The sequence below is a fragment of the Amblyraja radiata genome, chromosome 20, assembly GCF_010909765.2.
Source record: "Amblyraja radiata isolate CabotCenter1 chromosome 20, sAmbRad1.1.pri, whole genome shotgun sequence".
NCBI lineage: Eukaryota > Metazoa > Chordata > Chondrichthyes > Rajiformes > Rajidae > Amblyraja > Amblyraja radiata.
The window spans coordinates 10,068,710-10,084,955 of record NC_045975.1 but is presented as its reverse complement, the minus strand read 5'-3'; the positions used below and the strand labels follow the sequence as shown (position 1 = coordinate 10,084,955).

At 37.6% G+C, this 16,246-nt stretch overlaps 1 protein-coding gene across 1 annotated transcript in view; it reads right to left on the bottom strand.

Annotated features, from left to right (window-relative positions):
• LOC116984387 (doublecortin domain-containing protein 1-like) overlaps positions 1-16,246 on the bottom strand; it is a 156,812-nt gene that overhangs the window by 103,536 nt on the left and 37,030 nt on the right. The window contains exons 5-7 of the mRNA XM_033038544.1: positions 15,585-15,744; positions 12,018-12,180; positions 657-862 (exon numbers count right to left, since the gene is read on the bottom strand). Of these exons, the coding sequence (XP_032894435.1) occupies positions 657-862; positions 12,018-12,180; positions 15,585-15,744 (529 nt within the window). The remainder of the gene's footprint in view (positions 1-656; positions 863-12,017; positions 12,181-15,584; positions 15,745-16,246) is intronic.

The following is a 16,246-nucleotide window of genomic DNA, read 5'->3' as shown; positions in this document are numbered from 1 at the left end:
AGTATATATTATAAATTCAGAGTACGGATGCAAGGCAAGTACCCCTAGTCTGAAGAAGGGTCTCAACCCGAAACGTCACCCATTTTTTCTCTCCAGAGATGCTGCCTGTCCTGCTGAGCTACTCCAGCATTTTGTGCCTAATCCTTAAATATCATTAGAATATCAAAATATATCACAATTTTGAAGTGGAATTTTAGAAACGTTCATGGCATGATAAGTTCTGCAAATGTTAACTGTCTGAGTTCATTGTTACTAGTTTTACAGGCAGACATCCAAACAAAAATACAATTCTCCATGTTTCAAGATTACCTTTGCTGCCCAATGTCCTTTTCGCTTGTTTTCAAATATTAGCATAGAAACATAGAAACATAGAAAATAGGTGCAGGAGTAGGCCATTCAGCCCTTCGAGCCTGCACCGCCATTCAATATGATCATAGTATGTTCTAGAATTATCAGCTATGTTCAATACAGCAAATTTCAACATTTTGTTTATTTTTTAAGTAAAATTATTGTTTTCTACTGAATAAATGAGGTGTATTAAAAAATGATTGCTGTCAAGAACTCATCGCCAGAACTTTTAACCACACTTCTGGAAAGAAACGGGATCTCTGCAGGAAAGCAGAAAGAAGATTCTTACCAAAATAATGTATCTTTACCTGTTGTTTTTCCTCCAGTGGTGTGATGATTTCATACCCATCCTGCCCTGTACCATTTCTAAAAACCAGGATTCTGACAGAACCATTTTCAGTGAGTTTCTTCAGACGGTTTGAGAGAATAGGCTTTGTCTTGCCATGCTGCTTGTCAACAGGAAGCACTACCCCTTTCATAGTCCAACTCACCCTTTTGGTCAAGAGCAGATGGTCTGTAAGAAAAGCTAAAGTTAGCATTTGGTTCCATCTAATCAGGTGCCCCATCACCTTATCACTTTAACACATATTGGCTTTACTCCACTTTGGTGCGCCTACTTTTAAAATCTCTTTCACTTCCCACTAAGCATGACATAAGCTGTAGCAAGCTGGCCATGCTGATAATGGGCATAAATCATTGTTCCTGAAGGGAACAGATGTTCAGGGTATGAAAGAGTAATATCACAATTTAGTCATAATTAAAATTCACCTTAGCATGCCTCCTTGAATAATCTGTAGATCATTGTAGATCAACAATATTACGTTTATAGCATCTTTATTTTACCAGAAAAAAGTCACTTTGCTTTCGCACGTTTAATGAGATATATAAAAGCTTAATTAATGTGCCTTAATCTCATTTGAAATCTGTTAAACCTGAATTCAAATAATAAGCTAAATTGGGCTTACATTGAATAAGAGATCACTTAAATCAATAAAAGTAAAGATGTCAAAAACCTACCTGATGATATTTTATACAATCAGTTTCTTCATTTATCAAAATGGGTGTTTAAAAGTGGTTAAGTACATTGCGTATCCCAAAAGCTTGATCTTATGTCTGGTTTCCCAGCTCATTTTAGGGTAATGTAATACATTATTATGGTGACTTCTCCAAAACCCAATTTACAACATGATCCATTAAACATCAGATGCACTATGTAAATTATAATCCACCATGGAACATTATAATCCTTATGATGTCCAGAGCAACACTGGACAGGAACACCGGTCACAGACAGGTCACATAGTACAATCCTCCTGCTAGTAGTACAATCTCGCTGGACAGGAATACGAAGTTGTAGATAAATCACACAGCACAACCCTTGAGTGAAACAACACTGGGCAAGAAAACAGGTCGTGTACAGGTCACCTGACACAACACTCCCTGCCGGGAGCATAACCTCACCGGTTAGAAGGACAGGTCACATTATACATGGCATTGGGATGGAAGCAATGCTAGACAACAACTCAAATATCAGTTATAACACAATATACTGCAATTGGATGGCTAAAGCACTGAACAAGGTTCATCAAGTAAGATATATTCTTCACAGGGAGCAGAGCCACAACTTCTGTAGTCTTTCCTCATTCAATGCCCCTCGTCCTCTGTACGATTCTACACCTTCTCTTTAACCACAAAATTCTTGCTGAAGCATGGCACCCAAAATACATCATGACTTTTCACTTGCTTGTTTTAAATCAATTGATAAAGAACTAGGATCACATTTATCTGAACAGCTGTGTCAACCTGTCCTACCACCTTCAAGGATTTAAGAACACCTTTCATTTTCACCTTTGTGCCTCTCTCCTGGTAAACCCATAAAATTGTGCTCTCTTACCATTAAGTCTCTGCAAAGCACTTTGAAACATTCTTTTTTACATCAAAAGTCCTATATAAATGCATGTTGCTATTCTGTGTTGCAAGGAACAATACTATGTGTGCTTATTCCTATTTTTGTTACTTTGGACAATTACAACAATTCCTGAGGTTTGTAAAATCTACTTCTTCACTCCCTTCTTAAAAATATAAAAACTTATTCTCTTGGCAGTTTAGTAGATTTATCCAACAAACAGTAGAGTTGTAGAAATTAATGAAGTTTAATTCCATGGTGTGCGTGCAGTTACTTGATCGCCCTGGGGTAAAAGGGATGGAAGCTATAATTCAATGATACTGCCTCGGGATAAGGCGGTTTCATCACGTGTGGTTTCTGCTCTAATTCACTCTTTATTGGATGCATACATGTGACCGGACACGGTTCATTCATTTCAGACCAGATAAAGTAGTCTACCCGCATTCATTAGTTATTATTCATGTGTAAAAATCACATCCAAGCTTCAAGTTAAAGCCCTTAGAAAGAAAGTAGCAGAAAAAGTGATAAGAGGTAAAAGTATAGGTTTTTTTTAGTTTAGAGATACAGTGCGGAAACAGGCCCTTCGGCCCACCGGCACACCAACGCTATCCTATACACACCAGGGGACAATTTACAATTTTTACTGAAGCCAATCAACCTACAAACCCGCACGTCTTTGGAGTGTGGGAGGAATCCGGACCACCCAGAGAAAACCCATACAGGTCACAGGGACAACGTGCAAACTCCGTACAGACAGCACCCATGGTCAAGATCAAACCCGGGTCTCTGGCACTGTGAGGCAGCAGCTCTACCGCTGCGCTTTTTCTGCTCCCTGTTCTTGGCCATACCTCCACCTTTCATTGTTTCCACTTCAGTCAAGTCCAGTGCCAGCAGGTGATTTCTTCCCACCTGTTATCTGGTAACTGACCCATCTTGTCACCAACTTGAGAACAGTCCTGACCTCCCATCTATCTCATATGAGACCTCCGAACTACCTTTAATCGGACTTATTGGACTTCATCGTGCACTAAACAATATACCCTTTATCTTGTATCCATATACTGTAGATAGTTTAATGGCAATCATGTACAGTCGTTTTGCTGACTGAATAGCATGCAACAAACGCTTTTCACTGTATCTCGGTACACGTGACAATTAAAAAAAGCAAACTAAACTAAAACTAAAGTTGTTATTGTAACCGCCTCTACCACTTTCTCTGGAAGCTCACTTCACATAGGCATCTCCCTTCTGTGTGAAGAAGCTGCCCCTCAGGTCCCTTTTAATTTTTTGCCCACTCATCTCAAACTTATACTCTCTAGTTCTTGATAACCAACCCTGGGAAGAAGAGTGTGTATTCACCCTATCTATACCCCTCATACTTTTATACACCTCTATAAGGTCTCCAATGCTCTAGTGAATATAGTCCTAGCCTGCACGATATCTCGCTGCATGAAAATCAATTAACAAGCCACATCTAAAGAAAAGCCCAACATAAAATTGCCAGCACCTTCTTAGACATCCATTGCACAACCCCTGAGGCCATAACTTGGTTTCAAATCTAAGACCTGCTAAATCAAAATCTAAAAAGTAGTTGGGCTATCTTTTTCCCCAATGGAGGGTGTCAAGGCTAAATGATAGGTGGAACTGGACCTTATAGCGGGGAGCCATGTACGGGGCCGGTCACAATCTAACTAGAATTATCGCCTTTTCTTCTGCCTGAACACACGTTCTTTGGACTGTGATAGGTAATTAGACTTCACACCAAAACCCCTTGATGTAGCTAAGATGATCAATTGCAACATATCAGGGATGAAGATAGGCAAATGGATCCAAATAACAATTGTTGCTGGAAAATGACACACATACATCAGTGACATCAGCATTCAATTTAGTGTAATTTCATGAAAAGGCAATTAAAAACATTACATTACATCAATAGGTATAAACCTCAGTAGAATGCCCTCTTATGTCTCTCACCTCAAATAAGAAATTCATGGAATCAAAATTTGTTGCAGAAAGCTGAGTGCATAATCTATACTGACACTCCCACTCAGTACTGGAATACTGTGCTATTGGAACCACTGTATTTTAGATGAGATGCTAAACTAAGCTTTTAGCTGCTCTCATGTGAGCGTAACTGTCCTCATAGCAATATTAAAAGAACACAGAGGAGTTGTAACTATTGGCGAACATTTACAACTCAAGCAACAGCAGAAAAGCATATTAACTGATTTACTGTTACATGATGATGCTACTGCCTCACAGATCCAACTATCTAGGTTCAACCCTGATCTCCAGTGCTTTCTGTGTGGACTTTACATATTCATCTGGCAATCCCATGGATTTCCTCTGGGTGCTCACATATCCAGTTTCCTTCCATATCCCAAAGATGTGCTGGTTGCTAATTTAATTGCTTATTGTAAATTATCCCCATTATTTGTGTTTGAGTTTAGTTTATTGTCACGTGCACCCCGACACAATGAAAACTTTTGTTGCGTGCAAACCAGTCAGTGGTAAAACAATACATGATTACAATCGAGCTATCCACAGTATATAGATACATGATAAAGGGAATAACGTGAATAACATTTAATGCAAGATAAAATCCAGTAAAGTCCAACCAAAGATAGTCTGACGGTCTCCACTGAGGTAGATGGTATCTCAGGACTACTCACTAGTTGTTGGTAGGACGGTTCAGTTGCATTAGAGAAATCAAGTTGAAGTTGGTGGGCATATGTGAGAGAATAAATCAGCTGGTAACAAATAATAGGGAGATAATTGATGGGAATTACATGTTTCCTTATGTTAAAGAAGGAAACTATTTAATCCATTGAGTCAATGCTGGTTCATATGAAAATCCTATTTCTCTGCTCATTTTTCTAGTGACCTATTCTCCTTACATTTGCATCAGTTCAACCACACACCTACACCAGGGCAATTTACTGTGGCCAATTAACATATCTACCCACATGTCTTTGGCATGTGTAAAAAAAAGTACAAAAGAGTACCCATTGGAAATCCACACCATCACAGTGGAATGTACAAACCCCATACAGCCAACAGCCCAGGTCTGGACTGCACATAGTTAGCTGGAACTGTGAGTCAGCAGCTATGGCAGCTGGCCATTGTGCCGCCCTAAATTAGCATGGACTTGATGACCTGCTTCCCTACAAGATAATATAAATATAAATAAAACATTAAAATGAAGTAAAAGCTATTAAAGAAATAAAACTGGATATTTATATCAGGTTAATTGGTCAGTATTAATGCTGAGTATGATACCAAGTACTGCTATAATCTATGATAATAAACAAAATTCAAATTCAAATAAGACACAAATATGAGCAAACAACTGCTGGAGGAGCGGAGCAGGTCAAGCAGCATCTGTGCAGGGAATTGACAAACGTGTTTCGGTTCAGGACCTTTCTTTAGGCTGCTGGAATTGGAGGGAGAAATTACTCCATCTGTCTGAAGAAAGATCCCGACCCAAAACGTTGTCCATCCACTTCCCTCCATAGACGCTGCCTGACCTGCTGATCTCTTCCAGCAGTTTGTTGTTGCTCAATATTCCAGCATTTATAGTCTCATGTGTCTACAAATACGGGATGGACATTAGCTGATATGATTACATCAGTTTATTGTCGTACATACTAGGGTGTCATGGAATTCCTTGATTGCTTGAAGATTATAGTATCAACAGTGTACATGGCACTGATAAATACAACAATATTTAAATACAACAAAACAGGTGCTAACATTGCAGTGCAATCTAAAGTAGTGCAAAAAAAAAGAACCATCATCTGTAGATCATAGAATTTTGACATGAGAATAAAAAATTAATAGTATTCTGACTGTGTAAAAAAAATATCTGGGCATAGGTTTATGAAGGTTACGTTTTCACTTGGAATCTCAGAATCAAAATTTGCACCATTACATAATATCAAAAAATCAGCTTATGACTGCAAGTCGCCATTTGTAGATTTGCTTGAGTATATTTCCACCTCACTTCCATTTTATTTAACCAGAATGACAGACAGATTTTTTTTTTACACCATCCATGAAAACACAGAGATATGATCAGAAAACTCCTCTGTTTGTTCCAATTTCAGAACCTGAAAGTTGGAGGAAGCCTGTTTCTACCTCTCCCATGATTGGAATTTGATAATTTGGCAAGTGAAAAGAGAAAGAACAAAGGATTAACATGTTCCTGAGTGGAACAGAGATGTGGATCATATTTCTATTTTGCAGTGGTGCAGCAGAAAGGTCATTCCAAATTGCAAATTGGTAATTTCACTGAAAGATTATTACATTGATGTTTGAGAATGAATTTTTAGAATTCAATAAGTTACATATTTTAATTAACCTGCATGTCTAATCTCGTGTCCTGTTATAGTTTTAATACTGGTCAACCAGCTTTTCCAGATATGGAAATCTTACAACTGGAGAAAAGTGATTACTTCAATGTCATTGGGGTCCAGGACAAATTGGACTCATTTACTCAGGCATCCAACTAGCTATCCTTTTAACCTGCAACTGAGCACTCACTATCTGTGCCCTTGGCACTTTTCACTCCTTGTTCCCACTCCAAAGATATATTGTTATACAAGGCATCCCTAAGATCTGTATAGGCCCTGTCACAAACATCCAATGCCTTCACTTGATACAATTACGAACACCTGATTCTTTATCTCTCCAGTTCTCATAATTTCACAGACTGCAATCCATCCACGGACACTGGCTTGTTTACCAGGCAACCTTAACTTAGCTGGCTGTAACTGAGAAAAAGAATCTACAAATGGTAACAAGATGCCACCATTAAGCTTGGCAGCATACCTAAGAAACCTGTACTGGGATCCCTGTTTGCTAAAATGCCCTATTCCCCAACCATTCACCTTCCTATAACTATCAAGATCTTGGTTGTCCAACCTTGAATGCAGTTAAATATTGACCTTTTTATGAGCACAGTTAAAATGTATTTACTCATAGTGGAACATAATGTGAGAACAAACTTGTTTACTCAAACCATTTCACTGCTTTTATCATAATGGCCAGTAACAATATAGTTTTCATTTTTTTTTTGGTTGTTCAACAAGATGGTGAAAAAAAGCATGAAGTGCTGGAGTAACTCACGTGTTGGGCATCATCCCCAGAGAACATGGTTAGATGACAGTGCATGGAGCGAGTGAACAAGAGTCTGTGGAAGAGTCCCAACTAGAAACGTTAACTATCCATGTTCTCCAGAGATGTTGCCTGGCCTGCTGAGATTCTAGAACTTTGTGTCTTTTTTCATAAACCAGCATCTGCAGTTCCTTGTTTGTTCAATTTGATACAACTTTTTTTCTGACTATCCCCACCCATAACGTGGAAGAGAATTTGCTGTAAATGTAAATCTCCTGTTTTGGCAGGCTTGCTGGATGGAAATTAACAAACATTCTGGAAAACATTTGTGATATTACTGAGAAGTTCAGGTTCATTAAACTGATGGATTTCTGCACGTTTTGAAATACTGAAATTGACAGGATGTTCAAGTTCCTGGATGCCTAAAGGTAGACGTGTTAACTTGTTACCTGAAATCCTATCTGGTGTCTAGTATTACCAAATTAGATCGCAATTAAGCTGATTTAAATCCATCATTTTTCTGACACATGCACCTACAGCAAACACGTATTCTATTATACAGAGCTCACACATATTCTGTCAATCAGGACTTGTCATGTCAGATCATTTTGGCATGAACTGAATGTCTGAGAAGTTTTTCGCACTACTCTTATAACTACTTCCCTTCTTAAAGGATATTATAAATGACAAGGCATTGCAGCGTAAATAGCATTTGCAAAGGAGAAAATACAAATGAAGTGTATTTATAATTAATAAGCAATACATAATCAACATCTATTCTCTCCTTGTAATTTGAATTAACACTGCATCTGAAAAAATGGTGAACTTGCAGAATACTGACATGCAACAAAACTGAAGAGGTACTAAGAGTTTGTAAAAAAAATCACTGGAAAATAAAACTCATTTTCAAACAAACACCATCTCCTTAACTGGTTGAATGTGACCCTTTCAACGATCAATAAAGTGGAAATTAGTTGGACAGAAATTCATCATATGGTGTGGTGCCATGTGTTTGGGGAAATTATCTGAAAATTTTCTATTGACTAACAAACACTTACAAGAGAAATTGGTCTAGCCATTATTTCAGTAGAGGCATTTGTATATTTGAAAAAGTTGATGTTTTTATTGAGCCCATGCCATCGCTCTTCTGGTGAGATGCTAACTGCATTTCATTGTCTCTGTGCTGTACACTGCACAATGACAATAAAATTTGAATCTGAATCTGAATCTGAAGCAATAACCAAAGAAATGCCACAGAAAAAAACTGAAAAAACATGACCCTGAGAAGTTAACTTGTTTTTTGTCTCCACAGATATTGCCTGACCTGTAGAGTGCTTCCAACGGGTTTTTTTACTGAGGAGCATCAGCGCCTGTCTCCTAATAATGCCAACAGTCCATGCTGAAGGATCTCACCTTTACATACTTTGTTTATGATCAGCATAAACAAATAACTACCATATACAAAAATATCTGCAGTCTTTCAGGATACCAAAATTCACTTCATTTTGAAATACAGTTGTTATGGTTTGTTGGAAAACATGGAACCAATTTATGTGCTGTGAATTCCTACAAGTAGCAATAAAGACAAATGCCCAATTCATTTGTTTGAGTGCTTGATTTTGAGGAATGAGACAGAGTGCTTCTTGGAAAATTGTACAAAAAGATGGGCAGGAAAATTGACTTAGATCAACCTCAGAGATGCCATCAGATATCAAGCCCATACCATTAAAAGGGGACTTATGTTAGATACCTCTATACTTTAAGCCATTTTGAGCTATTTGATTGCAAGTGAAACCTTTATTCTTATCTGCTTCATGCAAAATATATTATTTTTAAATCTCCCCAAGTGACTAGTTGCTTAATGACATAGTTCACCGTACACTAAATACACAAATGATAACTAATATCATTATTTCTTGTCTGAACTCCAGTTACATTGAGTTAAGTGGCTTTTGCAAATGGATAACTTTAATTACACCAGTCAAATCTCTCTGTTACAAGCTTATGGGTAATTATGTCAGCAAAACATTACATTTCTTCAATGTTTATAATGGTGGATAAAATGAATGTTTAGGAGAGCTGATACATGCCTATCAAATGGGCTGCATTGTTCTAGATGGTGTCAGACTCCACAAGAGTTGTTGGAGATGCACTATTCCAGGCAACTAGAGAGCATTCCACCATGCTTCTGACACGGGCCTTGTAAATAATGAAAGTGCTTTGTAGTGTCAGGGTAGTGAGTTACTCATCGCAAGATACCTAGTCTCTGACCTGCTTGTGTAGCCACAGTATTTATATTATTGTTCCAAGTGAGTTTCCAGTTTCCAATGAGTCCAAGGATATTGACAATCATATTGATTCATTCTACATAGAGTCAGTAGTTATTGGCAGCAAATATCAATCCTCAGATGAATTGAGATCAAATGGGAAGAGGGAATAGCATTCTGAGGTCAGAGAAAAGAGACAGAACAGTGTAAGGCAAGCGGAAAGAGAAGTAGTGCCTGGAGCCTTGGGTAGGTTAATTAAATATTTAAATACAAACACAATCAAGTATTTTAACAACTTTTTAATTACAGAAGTACAGCCATTTATCAACAGCTTGTTGGTTGGCTTGTTTTAGGTACTTGCACTGACGGCACTGTGGGTATAAGTCAATAACCCTTACAGTCATGGCATGTCATTTGGAGAAACATAATCCTGTGCCGTTACATTTTTTTAAAGATTATTTTTCAATCAGCTAAACCTGGAAAGTGATATTTCAAAAATATTACAGCTTTCACAAATTCCTGCGGAAATAATGAATGAAGATTGAACCTGACTATAGTGACTGTGGGAAATGCTGGAAAGATAATGTAAGGTAACAGAATGATCAATTATTTGAATAACTTCAAAAGCAGCTCTTCAATTGCAACAGTATTACAAGTCAGGTAGTTGGATTATTGCCATGTTTTGAGAATATTTGTCTTAGTTATTTATTTGAAATCACTAATCCTTTAGTACAGATAAGCTTTCCCTTTAAATTGCATTCACTTATTTTCTACTTGATATTGTAGAATATTGATACCACAATGGTAAGTGTCATTTTTTAATACAGTGCTCCTTTCTATCTTCTTAACATACCCTATTGAAGTTATGGGGACACTGCACATTTTGTTCTGCCTTAGTGTATGTACTATCCCTGTTCTCTGGTGACAAGGCCCATCTGCCACCTGCTCTGGTCTGTGTCCCAGCGACAACTGTCGAGCAGCACCAAGATTGATTATCAGTCAAAAGCAATAACAGTGCACCAGATTTCTGTGGGTTAAGCTTGCTGATCCAGCAAGAGTTGGTATGAAATTTCAGTGCTGCGTGCCAACATTTTGGTGCTGAAAGAACAGCAGTGCATGTCGCCATGAAATACAGCCAAAAGAAACACAAAGCATAAAGTCTGTCCTCCCAGTTTAGCCTATTAAAAGGGAAAGTGCAGCTGGAACACTTGCAATAGCTGTCATAAAGACTATCAACTCTAGACTTTATTTTCAGCTTTTATCTTCTCAACTCTGTGATGACTAATTGTACCTCAGTCAAGAAATCTCAATTATGCTTCCGTAGGTAGATTATGTTTAATATTAGAAGTGGGTCTATTTGATGATAATTTATATATTTAAATATAAGTTACAGTGACATCTGCATAGTAAAATTAAACTGAACAATACGAGTCATAATGTACTTCGAATTGTAAGTGACAGTCAATCAGCCTGTTATCTCTGGACACGATTATATATGTGAACAAAACATTTTGCAAGTATATTTTAAAAGGGATGTTCTCATTTAAATGGCCAATGAACAGTGATCATTTCAGCATCAAAATTGTGACTGGGGATATTCTGGAGAATAAAATACTATATATCATTAAAATGAACATACTGGTTCCTAGGAATACTTCCACTGTGTCAGTTAAAATAAGATTAATAAATGCAACAGCATCTCTGTACATAAAATAAAAAACTTAAAATGTTGATCTTTGTTCACAATAAACAGGAGTAAAAGGAGGACAGGCCTTTTCAGCTCAGTAATGTCAACCAGAAAGATATAGTTTTCAACTTTCAATTAATATCCTTGTCAGTATCATTTTTTAAAGTGTTAATCTGCAATCGGAATTAAAGAAGCGCAGCTAAAAAACAAATCACCACGGTAGGTACATGTATTTTTTTTCCATAAAGCATGTTCACAGTTTAATTGTGTGTACATATGATTCTCACAATTCCTCTGAGGCTGTGCCATATAAATCCAGCATTAAGATTTGATATCCTCTACAATACCTTTATAGACTAAGATCCAGAGTACCTCCATATTCTATTTCACATCAGCCATCATACTCATTGGTGGTCATTCTCTAAATTATGGACAAAGTCTGATAAGAAGAGGAATTAGAGATTTGTCCTGTGGTTTAAACTTGGTCTCCTGTACATATTACGTAATGATAAGAAAGAACATATAAATCTGGAAGATCTGAAGTAACATCAGGTAAGCAATAGAAAGACGTAGGGCCTGATGGAATTCAGCGAAATAAAAGATACATTCCCACAAAGAGAACTTTGTTCACTGCTTTTCTCGTTATCTTTATCAGTGCTGAAAGACTTTCCACATATGCCCAGCATTATACCTTTCATGTTTTTAAATGGATCCATAAACGGTTCGCCATTTGAAATATAAACGTCAACGTTATGAGGAATGTCCTTTGACTCAAATGCTTCTCGGCCATTTGCAAGAAATACTCTCCGTGCCGCTGAGTTCAGGTCGAGTTTTATTGTGCACTCCTCCAGTAACTAAGAATGAAAGAAATAATCAACCATAAATACAATAAAACTATTTTCAAATATAGTTTTGAAATTATAGTAAAACTATAAATAATTAAATGAATTATTTTTCATTTGCGATATCAGTAATAATCAAACCAGTTTCATTCTTAATAATGCCAAACACATTCTGAAACATAATAAAGTAAAATTGACACATGGTACTAAAAAAATTCAAATACAGGTACCAGATAATTTGATTTCAAAGAAAAAAGACTGAGAGAAGACTACTCCCATTTTCTAGTTTTGCTATGTGGTACAAACTAAATTATACAGTTTTGTACTAAATGCTATCACCATACTCAAATCTTAATTCATTCTTTGAATACAAAAAAAATCCACTAACCCTTAAACAAAATGGAAGATTATGAAAATGCAGCAAATGTAAAGTTATCTCTTTAATATCGCAGTGTATCCATGAGTCTTTTCCAGTGTGCTGGAGTGCTTATTGAATCACCTTATCAACAGCAGCAAATTGCCAAATGGATTGAAATATTAGTTCAACAGCGGTAATTATAATGATAGTTAGGTTCATTGCTAGCAACTGTTTTTAGATTCTTTACTCACAGATAGTATGTGAACTGAAACAACTTTTAAAATCTACACATATCAGAAATATACATATATTTTATATTACAATATATATATTTTATATACAATATATATGTTTTCCATGGCTTCATATTCTGAGTTCAAGAATCATGCTTAGACCCAACTCCAGCATGCTGCCAGGTTAATTGTATGAACCTCAAATTATTACTCATAATATTACAGTTGAGGATATTGTTGCAGTGGAGAAACCACCATTTCTCTTCCTCGCCCCAGCCCACCCAACACCATCTGCCCCATCATCACTGTCACCAAACTTACTGCTGAACTCTGACAGGTTGATCTCATATGTGACACTGGAAAGGTAAGTGTTAATTTCACTAATCCAACAGCCATTAGGATCAGGAGTTTTTTCATGATCTTAGCTTTCGATCAATGCATATAGTACATTTGTTTCTGATGCCACGTTGCAGAATATAAAGAATCCTGATGTTATTCCTTCTTAACACGGAAAATATTATTAAGCAAATGCTGCAACTATTGATAGATACAAAGTTATTTAATGTCATTTTAACAACATAATTTGCTAAAATAGCACTATTCTGTGCATAAAATTTGTATGAAGGCAACAGAATCTGTAGATGCTGCAAATCTGAAACATTAAAACAGAATGCTGGAGAAACTCAACAAGTCAAGCTTGTGGAGACCAAAGCGGCTAAGACCCTGCATCAGAACTGAGGGGGAAGAGAAAGGATGGCCAGTATATAGCAGTACAAGATGGAAGGTTAGGGGAAATGGTACAATAGAGGCTTATAGGTAATAGGTGGAACTGGATGGTGAGGAGATTATGGTAAGATGACACTGAGTGGGGAAGAGGAGTCATGCAGAGGCTGGAAGATGATGGTTGGAACAGGTTGGGGAGGGGATGATAAACAGATTGAACCAGGTAATGGAATTTGATTGTAAAAGGTGAACACAGAGAGAAGAAAACTAAGTGGACAGGTGAGCGTGTGTGGAAGGAGAAGGTCAGGATCTGAAACTGCAAAATTGGTTGGATGTTATTTTAGCTCTCCTTCACACTCCTGCACCACCCTCTCAGTCCTTCAATTTCTCCATTGCTGCAGAATTGCCAAACACAAATTGGAAGAACACCCCATATTCCACTTGGGTAGCTTACACCCAATGGGATACCCCCTGTGTTCTCCTCCCATGCACATCACTATCCACCTCATTTTCTTCTCCACTTGTTTCCTGTACTTTCGCCCCAACTAGTTCCACCTGCCCATCATCCACCCATCTCTTCCCATCTATCACCGACCAGCCACTTTTTCACCCCTCCTCTTATACTGCTATATACGGCCAGTCCCAGGGTTATGAAAGCCGACCTACACATTTTTGACTTCACGAACATTTTCCAATAAATTTCTAAACTATTTGTTGTTCCCTAACTTTCTCGAGCTTCACTGGTGACTGTGAGGTGAATCAAGTGATATGGAGTTAGCCAGTGTGGTTGGAGCCTTGCCATGTAGCTGAATGCTATTGAGGTGGAGGTAATATTTTCAGTGGGTATCAGTGATTTGAGCCACTGTGCTGGCTGTTCAAAGGTCTTCATGGGGATGGTTTTGCCAGATGCTGCAGGGTTGCAGACATCTTCTGCCCAGTGGGTGTGAGAGTGCCAACCAGACTCACTCACTTAATCGGGAAGGCCAGCTAGTGGCCACTTCCCTTGTCTTCTTGCTCTCGTGGCATAGCTGTTTCTGTGACCCTGTTTATTTCCAATTTGTAAAGAATTCAGGTATGAAGTTACTACGAATGGAATACTTTCTTATGACAATAAATTGAATTGAATTGAATTGAATTGAATTAATCCGTGAGCTGCCTGTATTTACAATATTTCTACTTTCCTCCCAGTCCTGATCAGCCCCAAATGGCGACTTACACCTCGCCATAATGCCATTGAGCTATACAGGCATTCTGGGCTAATATCATTTGCCTGCATTTGGTCCATATCTGTCTAAAACATTCCTATCCATATATGTCCAAATGGCTTTTCAAAGTTGGAATTGTATCCGTTTTTACAGCTTTGTTTGGCAGCTAGTACTACATTCTGAGTGATAGGTTGCCCCTAAGGTCTCAACTAAGGTCTCCCCTCTTCCCTCTCATCTTAAGTCCGTGCTCCTAGTCTTAAGACTCTTCTACCCTGGGAAAATGATTGTGGGTGATCTGATCACTTTATTCATGCCTCTCATGATTTTCATATACTTCAATAAGTCTAGCTAACAGCCTGGTGAATCCAATCTTTTCCAACTTTCGTCCTTTCTATAGCTGGGCAACCAGAACTGCACAACCTGTATTCCAAGTGTAGTCACACCAACGACTTGTACAGCTGCATCATGATGTCCCAGCTTTTGTACTCTATAACCTTCCCAATGAAGGCAAGCCTGCCAAAAACTTTCTTCGCCACCCTGTCCATACAAATCTTTTGCCTCCATTGACATGCTTGACCTAATTTTGAGTCAGATATATGTCGCAGGTTCTTAAAGCACGTAACATTGAGCTTCTAAACTGTGCTTCACTGTCCTTTTATGCTCCTAAAATAATTATTATAAGCTCCAATTTCTACAATGTAACATGTTGCGGATGCCTCCGTGAATAATACCCCAGGAATGTTCAGCCTTCACAAAGATTATCAGCCTAAAAATAATAAATTGCAGAGAAATACAAGATCGAAAAATTAAATTATTCATGAGCAATAGCTGGCATATCTATCTTAGAACTGCTATTGTACCTAGTGCTAAAAAGAATTTCTTCATATAAGCCATTACCATTTTGATGCTAGGTACTGCAATTTTTGTAGGGTTATTATGTGTCCCATTCTTGAAGGCTGTCACTTTTATGATCCACTCCTGACGTTTAAAGAGTGGCTTTTGTTTGCCATCTCTATGAGCTGTCAGCATCCTTGAAGAAAATGAAGAATGTACCTTCCTGTGTAAAATGAAATGAATTCAGTGTGTGAATCAAGTAACAATAAGCAAGCTAAAATAATAGTGATGTATTTAAAATGTTAAGCAAATGCATGACTGTGAACAGAAAAAAATTGAGTAGATTATGTCGGTGATTAAGAACATAAAATCGGGAGTATGCTAATAGGTATTTTACCAGTCAAGCTATTTTACCAGTCATTGAGGCCATGACCAGCAATGCTCACGTTTGGTCCCATCATCGCTAATCTAGCCTGCCAATTTCAGAAAACCATTTTAAAGTGACAATCCCAACTAATTCCAGCAATTTATCAACCATTGAGATAAAATCTGAGGGCAATTGTTAACATGTTTGTACAGACATCAGCTCAGTATCAAGCATAAAGATTATTTAGTATCTGTCACAAAGAACATTGCCTTCAGTGTGCACCTTCAGAGCCAAACTGATTTTTTTTTTTTCATTTTCCAATAGAACCAATGATAACAGCATGGGAGGAGCTTTAAAT